The sequence below is a fragment of the Salvelinus namaycush genome, chromosome 23 (genome assembly GCF_016432855.1).
Source record: "Salvelinus namaycush isolate Seneca chromosome 23, SaNama_1.0, whole genome shotgun sequence".
NCBI classification, from domain to species: Eukaryota; Metazoa; Chordata; class Actinopteri; order Salmoniformes; family Salmonidae; genus Salvelinus; species Salvelinus namaycush.
In genome coordinates, this window is record NC_052329.1 from 4,117,587 (window position 1) to 4,133,576 (window position 15,990).

Sequence of the window (15,990 nt, forward strand, 5' to 3'; positions counted from 1 at the left end):
CTTGACACCACTGCCTGTGACAGCCCCTCCCAGTTCTTCCTGACCCACCTCTCCGAGCCCAGGTACACCCCCAACATCCCCCCATGCCCCACATAACAGAGCTTCGAACTTGCCCCAGCTTACCTTAGCTGACGAAGCTCCCTCATACACCTTCAGACTAGTCTCTAGTGCCTGCATATCCTAACCATCACAGAAACGTAATCTGCATATGCTGACACTGCTATGCCTGTCAACACCCATGCCTGTCCAGCACACTCCCTGCAGTCTACTGCGTAGCAGGCCCAAAAAGGCTCAATGGCTAGTGTATATAACTGTGTATGCCTTCTCTTGATCTAAAGAAACCAGTCAAAAGTTCACATTAGAATCTCACGACAAGTCCAACATGTCCCTGATTAAGAACAAGGTGTCCGTGACTGAGCGTCCCGGTACAGAATATGGCTGGTCCTTGTGTACTATAGAGTCCAGATCGGACTTCAGTCTGTTAGAGAAGACCTTGGCAAATATGTTGTAGTCCGCACAGAGCAATGCCACAGGCCTCCAGTTCTTAAGTTCCCTTTTTTGGGCAGGAGAGTCAGAGCCGCCCGATGTCAGCTCATTGGCAACTCTCCTACCCCGGCGCATTCACGCAACACTCAAAAGAAGTCCAGTCCAATTAGTCCCCAGAATTTTTCATAAAACTCCACTGGGAGTCCATTGACCCCCGATGCACGGCCGGGGGACATCTGGGTTACGGCCTCTGCCAGTTCATGGGACAACAGGGGAATGTCCATTTCATCCCTCTGTGCCAGAGAGAGCTTAGGGAGTTCTGCAAACAAGACCTGGGCACACATATGACCATACATTTCTGCCCTATACAACTCAGTATAAAACTCCACAGTCCACTCCCGCATCTCCCCCACCACAGAGGTCACCCGTCCATCAGACAGCCGTAGACAATGCATACCCTTGGCTTCACCGCTCTGTCTTTCCAAACCAAAGAAGGAGGAGCTGGGAGCATCCATCTCCTTGAGCATGGAGAACCTAGCTCTTACAAGTGCTCCCTTTGCTTTAACCTGGAAAAAACTGCCCAGGTCCCTCTGTAATTCAGCTAAATTAGCCTGGAGGCCTACATTGCCTTGCCCCACCATCTCTACCTCCACCTCACTGATACTACACTTAAGTTCCCTCAATACTCTCCTAGCCTCTGAGGATGAGAGAGTTGTATACTGTTGACAGAAAAGCCTCATTTGGACTTTCCCCACATCCCACCATTGACTAAGAGACTCATATTCCTCTCTTTGCTGCCTCCATCTTTCCCCAAAAATCTGTAAACCTGAGCATCTTGTAAGAGCTTTACATTAAACTTCCAAAAGGATGCATGGCCAGGCCCTGGTGAAATAGACAGCCGAGCCATGGTTATGTGGTGATCCGAAAAACCCACCGGGAGAATGGTAGCACCCAACAGCCTATTGCTCTGATTCCTGGACATGTAAAAAACGATCAAGTCGGGCTGCACTCACCCTAGCCCCAAAAACCTTCACCCATGTATACTGTCTTGTGTCAGGATATTTAGTTCTCCAAATATCTAGTAGGCCGAAATGAGAAATGATGTCCCTTAACACTCCCACTGACCCTGAATGAGGCTCTCCCCCATTTCTGTCTTTCGGAAAATCCATCGTCCAGTTCCAGTCCTCTCCGACCACCAGCGTCTCCTCAGGCGCTACCTGTGAGAGTTCCTGTCTAAGACACCCAAACATAACCCCCCTCTCTCTCCCTGTGTTAGGTGTATACACATCTATAAAGACAAAACTCGTGTTAATGTCTGCTTTTACAACAAGAAGCCTAACCTTACACAACTCCTTTGAGGAGAACATTTTTACAGACAGACCTGGTACAAAAAGGACTGCCACCACTGCACAAAAATGTGTCCCGTGGCTCAACACACTTACCCCTTTCCACCAGAGCCCCCAATCGACATCATTCAACACATCACTATGCGTCTCCTGCAGAAACAACACCTGTACTTTTTTTGTTTTACATAATCACCCATCACGCTCCTCTTTCCCGCATCTCTGGCGCCATTTATATTGAGTGATCCTACCCAAAGAGTCTCCAGAAGAAGTGGAAGAAAAGCCAGCAAAGAAAGAGACCAATAGCAAATAGCCCCAGTGCCAGAAAAAAACTATACATCTAAACAGTGTCTGAAAGTCGACTTTTACACACTGTTGTGACCCACTTCCTCAACCTAAACCGTTTCCTGGGTGAGAGGACACCATGCCCCTCATTTTTCATAGCATGTTGTACTGATCTTACAAACTTTCTCGTATCCGAAACAAAAAGCCTCAAGATTTCTTTTTTTCCCCCTTGTTCTCATTCAGGAACCTTGTCAGTTCCCTCACCGTGTACTTTGACCCCTCTGCTTGACTGGCTGTCAGCTACGGACCCATTGCGGAAAAGTCTGAAAAAAGGCCTCCTCATCATCCTCTTCCTCAGACTCACTTTCCTTCTCCTCATCTCCATCTCCCATCAGACCCCCTGCCCTTCCTCTCTGGTCAGGGCATCCCCCCCCCCCCTCCCAGCACCAGGCAAAGGTTCCTTGGTGCCTTTGACCACACCAGCCTCTCCCCTCCCTACTTCTTTCTTCTCCCCCTTTTTCTTTTTCCGCTTGACACCCTCCTCCCCCCTAGTCTTACACTTCCCCACTATACTCTCTTCATCCACTAGCATAACCTGACTAGGCCCAGCCTCATCTACACCACCCTCCATAACCTGACTAGACCCAGCCTCATCTACACCACCATCCATAACATGACTAGGCCCAGCATCATCTACACCACCATCCATAACCTGACTAGGCCCAGCCTCATCTACACCACTATCCATAACCTGACTAGGCCCAGCCTCATCTACACCACCATCCATAACCTGACTAGGCCCAGCCTCATCTACACCACCATCCATAACCTGACTAGGCCCAGCCTCATCTACACCACCATCCATAACCTGACTAGGCCCAGCCTCATCTACACCACCATCCATAACCTGACTAGGCCCAGCCTCATCTACACCACCATCCATAACCTGACTAGACCCAGCCTCATCTACACCACCATCCATAACCTGACTAGGCCCAGCCTCATCTACACCACCATCACTGGCATGACTAGGTTGCACATTGACCTCAATTTCCGCCACTGGCGCTTGTGCCCTCACCTTGTCTACGGCCTTTATGTGGGCACGCAAAGCTCTTATGCCCCAAATCCCCTCATTCAAACCACAGTAGACTATCTGTGCTGGCAAACCCTGCATAGAGCCCCTCCCCATGTCTCACTTTAAAATGTACATTTAGCTGTTGCTCATTGTTATTCAGAAACATGAACACTTGCCTCCGGAACGAAACAACATGCTTACCGGCATCTGCCTGAAAACCTGCCGACAGAACACGAAACCCACTAGCAAACTTACCAAAACTCAGCTCTTTCCTGATTTCATCATCCATAATAAACGCAGGCAAATTTGCAACTTCCACCCTTGTCGAAGGGGTTGAAAGAGGCAAAATTGGCACCAACACACCCCTTAAAAATATTCCACTAGCAATGAGCCTACCATCCAAATTTGATCTTTTCATGAACACAACCACAGCTTTGTTCATTCTGGAAGCAGAATGTATAAATTCAGCTCCTACCTGTTCACCGACCGCGAGCAGAACCTCCTCCACCTTAACTCCATTCTCAGGAACACACCTGAATCCATGCCGTATCGACAGCGTCTCCTCCGCGCTAGGCTGAGAAGCCATCGCGCACACCACACCTTCCAAACCCCAGGAAACTAAAACTCTGTCCTCTTCCACCCAAACTCTGAAAAAACCTGAGGATACCGCTAAAACAAATAGTGCATTAACCCTCCAGCATATAAAAAAAAAATGTGAAAGAAAAAACCAAGGACAGAATCAAGAAAATACATTAGGACAGAGCCCTCCACACCAAACACTCAAACTAAAAAAAAAAAACTCCCAGCATGCACTGCAAAAGAGTGAGAGAGAGAAAGAAAAGAGGAGAGAGAGGGAGAGAGACAAGTGGAGAGAGAGAGGGAGAGAGGGAGAACAATAAGTTCCTTTGTGTCCAGCAGAGACATCCCTCTGTGTCAATAATGTCCTCCTTCACACCACTACCACACTCACCCTTTCTCGCTCTCTTTCAGCCCTCTTCTCCCTCTCACGCTCTCTCTCTCTCTCTCTCAGCACTCTTCTCTCTCTCACCCTCTCTCTCCCTGTCTCATCCCTCTACTCCCTCTCACCCTCTCACCCTCTCTCTCTCACCCCAGTGGGCGGTAAAGGGAGAACAACAGCACTGTTGGGAGGAAAGGAGGGATGGATGGAGGGAGGGAGTGAGTCAGACAAGGTGAACCCTCCTGTGTAGAGAGCCCTGGGTGGCTGTGGACAAGGTTTTTTCATGTTTAATCACAGTGTACCAGGAGTGTGAAGGTGAACGGAAAGGCACTGGAGCAACGAACCACCCTTGCTGTCTCTGCCTGGCCGGTTCCCCTCTCTCCACTGGGATTCTCTGCCTCAATCCCTATTACATGGGCTGAGTCACTGGCTTACTCGTGCTCTCCCATGCCGTCCCTAGTGCGTCACTTGAGTGGGTTGAGTCACTGACGTGATCTTCCTGTCCAGGTTGGCGCCCCCCTTTGCGTTTGTGCCATGGCGGAGATCTTTGTGGGCTATACTTGGCCTTGTCTCTGGATGGTAAGTTGGTGGTTGAAGATATCCCTCTAGTGGTGTGGAGGCTGTGCTTTGGCAATGTGGGTGGGGTTATATCCTGCCTGTTTGGCCCTGTCCGGGGGTATCGTCGGACGGGGCCACAGTGTCTCCCGACCCCTCCTGTCTCAGCCTCCTGTATTTATGCTACAATCAGTCTGTTATATCTGGAGTACTTCTCCTGTCTTATCCGGTGTCCTGTGTGAATTTAAGTATGCTCCCTCTAACTCTCTCTCTCTCTTTCTCTCTTTCTTTCTCTCTCTCGGAGTACCTGAGCCCTAGGACCATGCCTCAGGACTACCTGGCCTGATGACTCCTTGCTGTCCCCAGTCCACCTGGTCGTGCTGCTGCTCCAGTTTCAACTGTTCTGCCTGCGGCTATGGAACCCTGACCTGTTCACCGGACGTGCTACCTGTCCCACACCTGCTGTTTTCAACTCTCTAGAGACAGCAGGAGCGGTAGAGATACTCTGAATGATCGGCTATGAAAAGCCAACTGACATTTACTCCTGAGGTGCTGACCTGTTGCACCCTCTACAACCCCTGTGATTATTATTATTTGACCCTGCTGGTCATCTATGAACATTTGAACATTTTCGCCATGTTCTGTTATAATCTCCACCCGACACAGCAAGAAGAGGACTGGCCACCCCTCATAGCCTGGTTCCTCTCTAGGTTTCTTCCTAGGTTCTGGCCTTTCTAGGGAGTTTTTCTTAGCCACCGTGCTTCTAATCCTGCATTGCTTGCTGTTTGGGGTTTTAGGCTGGGTTTCTGTACAGCACTTTGTGACATCAGCTGATGTAAGAAGGGCTTTATAAATACATTTGATTGATTGATTGATACTAGAGGAGTCCAGTGTGTGTGTGTGTGTGTGTGTGTGTGTGTGTGTGTGTGTGTGTGTGTGTGTGTGTGTGTGTGTGTGTGTGTGTGTGTGTGTGTGTGTGTGTGTGTGTGTGTGTGTGTGTGTGTGTGTGTGTGTGTGTGTGTGTGTGTGTGTGTGTGTGTGTGTGTGTGTGTGTGTGTGTGTGTGTGTGTGTGCATGTGGTTCTATAGGATCCAATTTAGGAAGCGCAACAGAGACAGAGACAGCGCAACAGAGACAAGGTAACAGGTGCTTCCGAGAGGGGAGTGTGTACGTGTCAGTATCAATGTCCTCATTTGGAGGTTCTGCTGAGAACCAATCAGTCTGATGCTACTTTACCCCAATTCCCTTACTAAAGAAGACATCTCTGGAACCACACACAGAGATGTGGGCAATATACTAATATAGTGGAATTTTGGTCAAAGGATCATGCAGAAAAATCCAATACATTACAGTATTTTGCTCATATTTCCCAATTCAGCCTCTCTCTCGCTCCTCTCTCTCGCTCCTCTCTCTCGCTCCTCTCTCTCGCTCCTCTCTCTTGCTCCTCTCTCTGTCATTAGTTGATTTTCCACAGTGTGTGTGTGTGTGTGTGTGTGTGTGTGTGTGTGTGTGTGTGTGTGTGTGTGTGTGTGTGTCTTTCTCCCACCATGACTAATACAGTGGCGGCCTACTTTCCCTCCTATCCCTTTCTTCTTCTCGTTTATTTCATATGTTATTTTTTTCTTCATTCACTCTCCTTCACTCCCTCTCTCCCCACTCCCACTCTCCCTCTCTCCCCACTCCCCCTCCCTCTCTCCCCACTCCCTCTCTCCCTCTCTCCCCTCTCCCTCCCCTCTCTCCCCCTCTCCTCTCTCCCCTCCCTCTCTCCCCACCCTCTCTCCCCACTCCCCTCTCTCTCTCCCCACTCCCTCTCCTCCACCTCCCTCTCTTCCTCTCTCTCTCTCCCCACTCCCTCTGCTCCCCCTCCCTCTCTCCCCACTCCCTCTCTCCCCACTCCCCCTCCCTCTCTCCCCACTCCCTCTCTCCCCACTCCCTCTCTCCCCACTCCCTCTCCTCTGGTTTAGAAAGCAATTGCGGTTATTCGGACATGGCCCACATAAAACAAAATATGGCTAAATCTCTGTCGGACAATTACTGTAGCCGAAGGTCTCTCTCTCTCTCTTCCTCCCTCTCTTCCTCCCTCTCTCCCTCTCTCTCCCTCTCTCTCTCTCTACCTTGATGAGTATCTTCCCCTGTAGACAGTGGGGGCTGGGTAGCTGTATAGAGTCTCTGCGGAGAGCCTCTCCCAGGTCCAGCTTGTCTCCCAGGATCTCTCTGAGGTGCTGGGCTATCTTCTTCTGTTGTTGGATGCTACAATGGTTCTCTATGGACAGGATCACTGGGTACCTGGGGGAAGGGAGAGACATGGAGTTACTATGACTAGAATGGATATCTCCATGAGTAGCAGAGTTCTATGATACTGGATGTGGACGGGTCTTGCAGCCATGCATATTGCTCTTCACAATACAATACTGTAAAAGTCCAGCCTCATCTACACCAACCCTGTATTACAGTTTTATATACAACAAATTGACTCAGACTGATCTGTTGAAAAAATATATAAATCCTTTCAAACTACACTCTCCCCCAAATCTCAGACAGAATAGCCCTGACAGAAGCCCAAGAAACACAACAGAAATTAAACCGAATATTTTCAGTGTGTTTGTTCATTTAGAGGTGAAATGACTTGTGTTCAGACAGCAGCTCACCTCAAAAAACCTTTTTTTTTTTATTTCACCTTTATTTAACCAGGTAGGCTAGTTGAGAACAAGTTCTCATTTACAACTGCGACCTGGCCAAGATAAAGCATAGCATTGTGAATAGACAACAACACAGAGTTAATGTCTGTCAGACATTCCTCTAAATGTCAAACCTGTCAGACTGACAGCTCTCCCTGAGGGCTGTGAGCCCTTCACTCACCTCTCCTCCACTGTCTCCTTACTCACACACACACACACACACACACACACACACTCACACACTCACACACTCACACACTCACGCACACACACACACACACACGCTCAAATACAGACAGACACACACACACACACACACACACACACTCACTCACACTCACACTCACACACTCACACACACACACACACACACACACACACACACGCTCAAATACACACAGACACACAGAGACAGACATGCACACACAGGACTATCTCCTCTCTCTCTCCCAGGTGTATTGGTAAATGAGGTGTGTACTTTGCGTGTGATGTGTAACCGTGCAGACGCTCATTTCTCCCATCACAGGCCTCATTCATCATAACAGGTGGCATTGATGATAAAATATGGTGGAAAATAAAATAAATAAAACTGAGAGAAAGAGTGAGGAATTTGGCACTGTATCATTTCATGAAAGTGTCAGAATAACTCTGTTTCGTCCACTATCCATTCTCTCCCATGAGGAGAAAATACTAATGAAACAGCTAATAGCACAACAATGAGACATCATCCTCTCCTGTTCAGTTATGTTGATGGAGAATCCTGTCACTCTAATTCCTCTCCTCTCATGACCAACTCACCTGGATCCTGTCACTCTAATTCCTCTCCTCTCATGACCAACTCACCTGGATCCTGTCACTCTAATTCCTCTCCTCTCATGACCAACTCACCTGGATCCTGTCACTCTAATTCCTCTCCTCTCATGACCAACTCACCTGGATCCTGTCACTCTAATTCCTCTCCTCTCATGACCAACTCACCTGGATCCTGTCACTCTAATTCCTCTCCTCTCATGACCAACTCACCTGGATCCTGTCACTCTAATTCCTCTCCTCTCATGACCAACTCACCTGGATCCTGTCACTCTAATTCCTCTCCTCTCATGACCAACTCACCTGGTTGCCTCTCTCACACCCTTAGAAAAAAGGGTTCCAAAAGTGTTCTTTGGCTGTCCTAAAAGGATAACCCGTTTTGGTTCCAGGTAGAACCCTATTGGGTTCCACGTAGAACCCTCTGTGGAACGGGTTGTGCGGGTTCCACAACCGAACGGGTTCCACAACCGAATAGGGTTCTACCTTGAACCAAAAAGGGTTCCTCAAAGAGTTATCTTATGGGGACAGCCGAATAACCCTTTTAGGTTCTAGATAGCATCTTCTTCTCTAAGAGCTCCCGCACATTGGCTAACCAGGCTATCTGCATTGTGTCCCACCACCCACCACCCACCACCACCTCTTTCACGCTACTGCTACTCTCTGTTCATCATATATGCATAGTCACTTTAGTCATATCATAGTCATATCTACATGTACATACTACCTCAATCAGCCTGACTAACCGGTGTCTGTATGTAGCCTCACTACTTTTATAGCCTCGCTTCTGTATATAGCCTGTCTTTTTACTGTTGTTTTATTTCTTTACCTACCTATTGTTCACCTAATACCTTTGTTGCACTATTGGTTAGAGCCTGTAAGTAAGCATTTCACTGTAAGGTCTACACCTGTTGTATTCAGAACACGTGACAAATAAACTTTGATTTGATTTGAGTGTACTGGAGCTACTGAAAGGTCCTCAATGACTCTTAGTGTCATTTACTTTCATGAGCTAAACGGTTGGATGAGTGTGTCTCTGCATGTACATATATACTGTATTTGTGTGTGATAAAGAAACAATGTTTGCAAACTCTGGCAGCCCTTGTGACTTGAGCATTATCTGTGGAGACAGTGCGAAGTGGAGTATGCATGGATTGTCACATTGTTTCAGTAACCAACAGAGATGAACAATAAGCACTCAGAGACAGAGAGATAGACACACAGAGAGACAGAGAGAAAGAGACAGACAAACAGAGACAATGCCCTGACCTTAGAGAGCCTTTTTATGTCTCTATTTGATTTGGTCAGGGTGTGATTTGGGTGGGCATTCTATGTTCTTTATTTCTAGGTTTTGTGTTTCTATGTTTTGGCCGGGTAAGGTTCTCGATCAGGGACAGCTGTCTATCGTTGTCTCTGATTGGGAATCATACTTAGGCAGCCTGTTTTGCCACCTTAGGTTGTGGGATGTTGGTTTTATTAGCTCTGTGTGGCCTTCAAGACGTGACGTTCGTTGTTCTTTTGTTGTTTTGTTTGGTGTTCGGTTTTAATAAAGAAGCATGAACACGTACTACGCTGCACCTTGGTCTTCTTCCGATGAGCGTTACAGACAATGAGAGAGACAGAGACAGAGAGAGAGACATAGAGAGAGAGCTACAGAGAGAGAGAGACAGAGAGAGAGAAACAGAGAGAGAGAGAGAGAGACAGAGAGAGAGAGAGAGAGAGAGAGAGAGAGAGACAGAGAGAGAGAGAGCTACAGGACTGTTTTGCTAGCACCGACTGGAATATGTTCCAGGATTCTTTCGATGGCATTGAGGAGTACACCACATCAGTCACTGGCTTCATCAATAAGTGCATCGATGAAGTCATCCCCACAGTGACCGTACGTACATACCCCAACCAGAAGCCATGGATGACAGGCAACATCCGCACTGAGCTAAAGGGTAGAGTGCGAACGGCCCAGTACATTACTAGGGCCAAGCTTCCTGCCATCCAGGACTTCTATACCAGGCGGTGTCAGAGAAAGGCCCTAAAAATGGTCAAATACTCCAGCCACCCTAGTCATAGACTGTTCTCTCTAGGTCCAAGAGGCTTCTAAACAGCTACCCAGACTATTTGCATTGCCCCCTCCCCCTCTCCACACCACTGCCACTCTCTGTTGACATCTATGCATGGTCACTTTGATAACTCTACCTACATGTACATACTACCTCAACTGGCCGGTGCCCCCGCACATTGACTCTGTACCGGCACCCCCCTGTATATAGGGGGGTGCTCATCAAGCTCATCAATAAGCTAAGGACCCTGGGACTAAACACCTCCCTCTGCAACTGGATCCTGGACTTCCTGACGGGCCGACCCCAGGTGGTAAGGGTATGTAACAACACATCTGCCATACTGATCCTCAACACGGGGGCCCCTCAGGGGTGCGTGCTCAGTCACCTCCTGTACTCCCTGTTCACCCATGACTGCAAGGCCAAGCACAACTCCAACACCAACACCAACAGTGGTAGGCCTGATCACCGACAACGATGAGACAGCCTATAGGGAGCAGGTCAGAGACCTGACTGTGTGGTGTCAGGACAACAACCTCTCCCTCAATGTGATCAAGACAAGGGAGATGATTGTGGACTACAGGAAAAGGAGGACCGAGCACGCCCCCATTCTCATCGACGGGGCTGTAGAGGAGCAGATTGAGAGCTTCAAGTTCCTTGGTGTCCACATCAAACACACCAAGACAGTCGTAAATAGGGCATGACAATGCCTATTCCCCCTCAGGAGACTGAAAAGTATTGGCATGGGTCTTCAGATCCTCAAAAAGTTATACAGTTGCACCATCGAGAGCATCCTGACTGGTTACATCACCACCTGATACGGCATTAGCTCGGCCTCTGACCGCAAGGCACTACAGAGGGTAGTGCGTATGGCCCAGTACATCACTGGGGCCAAGCTTCCTGCCATCCAGGACCTCTATACCAGGCGGTGTCAGAGGAAGGCCCTAAAAATTGCCAAAGACTCCAGCCACCCTAGTCATAGACTGTTTTCTCTGCTACCCCATGGCAAACAGTACTGGAGCGCCGAGAGAGAGAGAGAGAGACAGACAGAGAGAGAGACACTATCTCAGAGCAGATGTTTCAGTAATAGACGATAATACCAGGTATCCCTGTGTGCCTCTAATGAACACAAATGCTGCTGTTCTTCATTTAAAAAAGTTAACTTTGTTGAAAGTACTGTTGCATAATGTTGAAACGGAAGGTTTTTCTGAATAAACTGTGTGAGAAGAGCTACTTTAACTCTAATTGGTTGCATATCAGAGAGAAGGGGACAGATGAGCATGTGCTCTGGGGAACACAATCTCCTCACAGTGGAGAATCTTCCTGTTCTGAAAACACTTAGGAGAGCCTCCCAGACCACCCGGCTAGAATACACAAACAACAAACAACAGGTGTTGGATAATACACTCGTGTGTGTGTGTGTGTGTGTGTGTGTGTGTGTGTGTGTGTGTGTGTGTGTGTGTGTGTGTGTGTGTGTGTGTGTGTGTGTGTGTGTGTGTGTGTGTGTGTGTGTGTGTGTGTGTGTGTGTGTGTGTGTGTGTGTGTGTGTGGAGGGAAGGATGAGGGATCTCAGAAACTACCGTCTTTAAACACACACACACACACTCACACACACACACAGTGAGAGTTGAAGGACAGTGGTGTATTTACTGGTTGTTGATGAAGGCGTATTTGTCGATGGTCTCTATGACAGACTTGAAGGTGATCTTGGAGGTCAGCGTGTAACCATGCTGGACCATGGGCTCTCCATCAGGACCATCCCAACAGTCCACTACAGATAGACAGAGACACAGAGAGATGGGGAGAGAGAGAGAGAGAGAGAAAGAGAGAGAAAGAGAGAGAAAGAGAGAGAAAGAGAGAGAAAGAGAGAGAAAGAGAGAGAGAGAGAGAGAGAGAGAGAGAGAGAGAGAGAGAGAGAGAGAGAGAGAGAGAGAGAGAGGGGGATGGATGTGAGAGAGAGAGAGAGAGAGAGAGAGAGAGAGAGAGAGAGAGAGAGAGAGAGAGAGAGAGAGAGAGAGAGAGAGAGAGAGGGAGGGATATGAGAGAGAGGGAGAGGGAAGGAAGGATATGAGAGAGGGATCGTGAGAAGAGAGAAGGAGTGTGTGCGTGTGCATATATCAGCATGTGTGTGTGTGTGTGTGTGTGTGTGTGTGTGTGTGTGTGTGTGTGTGTGTGTGTGTGTGTGTGTGTGTGTGTGTGTGTGTGTGTGTGTGTGTGTGTGTGTGTGTGTGTGTGTGTGTGTGCGTGCGTGCGTGAGTCTGTGTTTGTGAGTCTGTGTGTGTGTGAGTCTGCGTGTGTGTGTGTGTGTGAGTCTGCGTGTGTGTGTGTGTGTGAGTCTGCGTGTGTGTGTGTGTGTGAGTCTGCGTGTGTGTGTGTGTGTGAGTCTGCGTGTGTGTGTGTGAGTCTGCGTGTGTGTGTGTGAGTCTGCGTGTGTGTGTGTGTACTGCCTCACCCTCCACACAGCGGCAGCCAGCCTGTAGTACCCAGGCGTACATGTCTGTCTTGGAGTGAGAAAGCAGCTGGTCTCCCGTCAGGTAGGTGTTATGAGACGAGGAGATGTAGTAGCTACTCAGAGGCTGATCCATGTCCTGGTTCACTTCATGGTGTTCAGGGTTAAACACATCACACGTGGGACTGCGCATGAAACTGGTGAAACCTGGACACACACACACACACACACACACAGACACACAGAGACAGACAGACAGAGACAGACAGACAGACAGAGACAGACAGAGACAGACAGAGACAGACAGAGACAGACAGAGACAGACAGACAGACAGACAGACAGACAGACAGACAGACAGACAGACAGACAGACAGACAGACAGACAGACAGACAGACAATAAAATGACAACAAATACATGGTAGAAAAGCTGTATTCATCTTACTAACATCCTCATAACAATTCTTTCTCTCTGTCACCCAGGAAATACTCTTAGAGGTTGGACCTCCTTGGCCCTCCTTGGCTTTCTGTGAGCGCTAGATTAATCCAATCCAATTTAACTGAATAGAACACATTTTAGAGGAACAAGGTTATTCAATTGACTTACGGCAGCACTGCAATGGTTAAAGCTGTGATACATAGAATAACTAGTATAATATAGAGGCATAACTTCAATAGCAGACCACCCATTACAGAAACATCAGAGGAGAAAACCCAGACAGGGCTTTGATGAGCCTTAACGAGCTGAACTTTTAGTGATGGGATGTAATACTTTAATGCACACTGATTCTCAGAATTTGCAGACTGAAGAGGGAAAGGAGGAGGGTATTACCTGGGGGAGGCATCCACCTCTCCCTTTCCTCATCCACCTCTCCTCTTCCTCCTCCCACTCTCCCCTTCCTCCTCCACCTCTTCCTCATCCATCTCTCCCCTTCCTCATCCACCTCTCATCTTCCTCCTCCCACTCTCCTCTTCATCCTCCACCTCTCCTCTTCATCCTCCTCCTCTCCTCTTCATCCTCCACCTCTCCTCTTCATCCTCCTCCTCTCCTCTTCATCCTCCACCTCTCTCTCCTCTTCATCCTCCTCCTCTCTCTCCCCTTCCTCCTCCACCTCTCATCTTCCTCCTCCCACTCTCCCCTTCCTCCTCCACCTCTCTCTCCTCTTCCTCCTCCACCTCTCCCCTTCCTCCTCCACCTCTCCCCTTCCTCATCCACCTCTCATCTTCCTCCTCCCACTCTCCCCTTCCTCCTCCACCTCACTCTCCTCTTCCTCATCCACCTCTCCCCTTCCTCCACCTCTCTCCCTTCTCCTCCACCTCTCTCCTTCCTCCACCTCTCTCCTTCCTCCTCCACTGCTCCCTTCCTCCGCCTCTCTCCTTCCTCCTCCCTCTTTCTCCTTCCTCCTCCACCTCTCATCTACCTCTCCTCTTCCACCTCCACCTCTCCTCTTCCTCCTCTCCTCTTCGTCCCCTACCTCTCCCCTTCCTCCTCCACCTCTCCTCTCTGTCCTTCACCTCTCCTCTTCATCCTCTCCCCTTCCTCCACCTCTCCCCTTCCTCCTTCACCTGTTTCCTTACCCAATCACCCTGCTCCTTACTGAAAACATCCTAACTTCTCCCTCTCCTCCTCTCTGCCCCATCCCAGACACACAGCAATCTCGGACACGCAGTGATCTCGGACACGCAGCGAGCTCGGACACGCAGCGAGCTCGGACACGCAGTGATCTCGGACACGCAGTGATCTCGGACACGCAGCGAGCTCGGACACGCAGCGAGCTCGGACACGCAGCGATCTCGGACACGCAGCGATCTCGGACACGCAGTGATCTCGGACACGCAGCGAGCTCGGACACGCAGCGATCTCGGACACGCAGCGATCTCGGACACGCAGCGAGCTCTGACACGCAGTGATCTCGGACACGCAGCGAGCTCTGACACGCAGCGAGCTCGGACACGCAGCGATCTCGGACACGCAGCGAGCTCTGACACGCAGTGATCTCGGACACGCAGCGAGCTCTGACACGCAGCGAGCTCGGACACGCAGCGATCTCGGACACGCAGTGATCTCGGACACGTGTCGTAGCTGAATCAGAATTAGTTAGGTAACATTGATAAATAAGATGCTTTATTTATTTTCATATTATGCTTATTTCATACTTATTAGAATGTCTTCTTTTCGACTATACTGTTGGCAGTTGGCATTTTCCTATCTCCTCTAGGGAAAAGTCACTTGGGGCCCAGAGAAGGGAGAAGTCAGGTTTGAACATTGTCTCCATAGATGAATATATCTGTGAAACCATGTGAAGGGCTCCACTATGTCTGTACTCCAGTCATACCCTCCTTTTCCCATTGGGGGGAGGAGTATGGCAGTGTCTGGAACCATTGTATTACCCCTCTGATGTTGCATGAATCTTGACTTAGTATATGACCTAGAGGCTCACTCCCCTCAGGGAGCTTGTCCAGGGGTGGGGTGTATTTGAGATGGGGGTATCTAGAATTGACAATTGATATATGCCATTGGATGAGGTAATGTTTTGGTAATATGAAGTACCAAGAACGAGAAGTAGAACCTCGTCTAAGAGACCAAACTGAACGATAATTTATAGCTAATAATATCTGGCTATGGGATACTCCCCACAAAGGCCCTTTGTGAAGTTTCTAAGATCTGATGTTCGTCATGTGAGTTGAGAGGGGTGTATCTTGGCTATAAAAGATACTAAGAATTGTTTTGTAAGGACTCAGAGAATTCATTTATAGACACTGAATTGATCTGAGAGTCAAAAGGGTATGGTGAGGCTCATATAATTAAATATGGAGTTTAAAATATAACTCTGACTTGTGTGTGGTTTGTAAACTCTTTCCATTTAGTAATACAGGAAATTACCACGACACACGCAGCGATCCCCGGACAGACACGCAGCGATCTCAGACACGCAGCGATCTCAGACACGCAGCGATCTCAGACACGCAGCGATCTCAGACACGCAGCGATCTCAGACACGCAGCAATCTCAGACTTTTGATATTTGACAAGAGGTCAATCAGCTCTGTCAGTTTACATGTGGTGTAATTTATCTAAAGTGGAGGGAGAGGGTAACAGAGGGGCTTACCCTCAATTCCCAGAATGCCTTTCTGTTTGTTCTCTTCAGACAGCTCAAACTTTTCGATGACATCCAAACAGTACTCTGTAGTCACATTCACCATCTGAGGAGAGAGAGACACACACTGTCAGAACACACTCACACACACAGACACACTCAGATACACACATATACACACAGATACACACATATACACACAGATAC

At 48.7% G+C, this 15,990-nt stretch overlaps 1 protein-coding gene across 1 annotated transcript in view; it reads right to left on the reverse strand.

Annotated features, from left to right (window-relative positions):
* The window catches only part of LOC120018034 (1-phosphatidylinositol 4,5-bisphosphate phosphodiesterase eta-1-like), a 173,123-nt gene that overhangs the window by 62,849 nt on the left and 94,284 nt on the right, over positions 1–15,990 (reverse strand). The window contains exons 7-10 of the mRNA XM_038960989.1: positions 15,796–15,889; positions 12,691–12,894; positions 11,889–12,009; positions 6,817–6,988 (exon numbers count right to left, since the gene is read on the reverse strand). Of these exons, the coding sequence (XP_038816917.1) occupies positions 6,817–6,988; positions 11,889–12,009; positions 12,691–12,894; positions 15,796–15,889 (591 nt within the window). The remainder of the gene's footprint in view (positions 1–6,816; positions 6,989–11,888; positions 12,010–12,690; positions 12,895–15,795; positions 15,890–15,990) is intronic.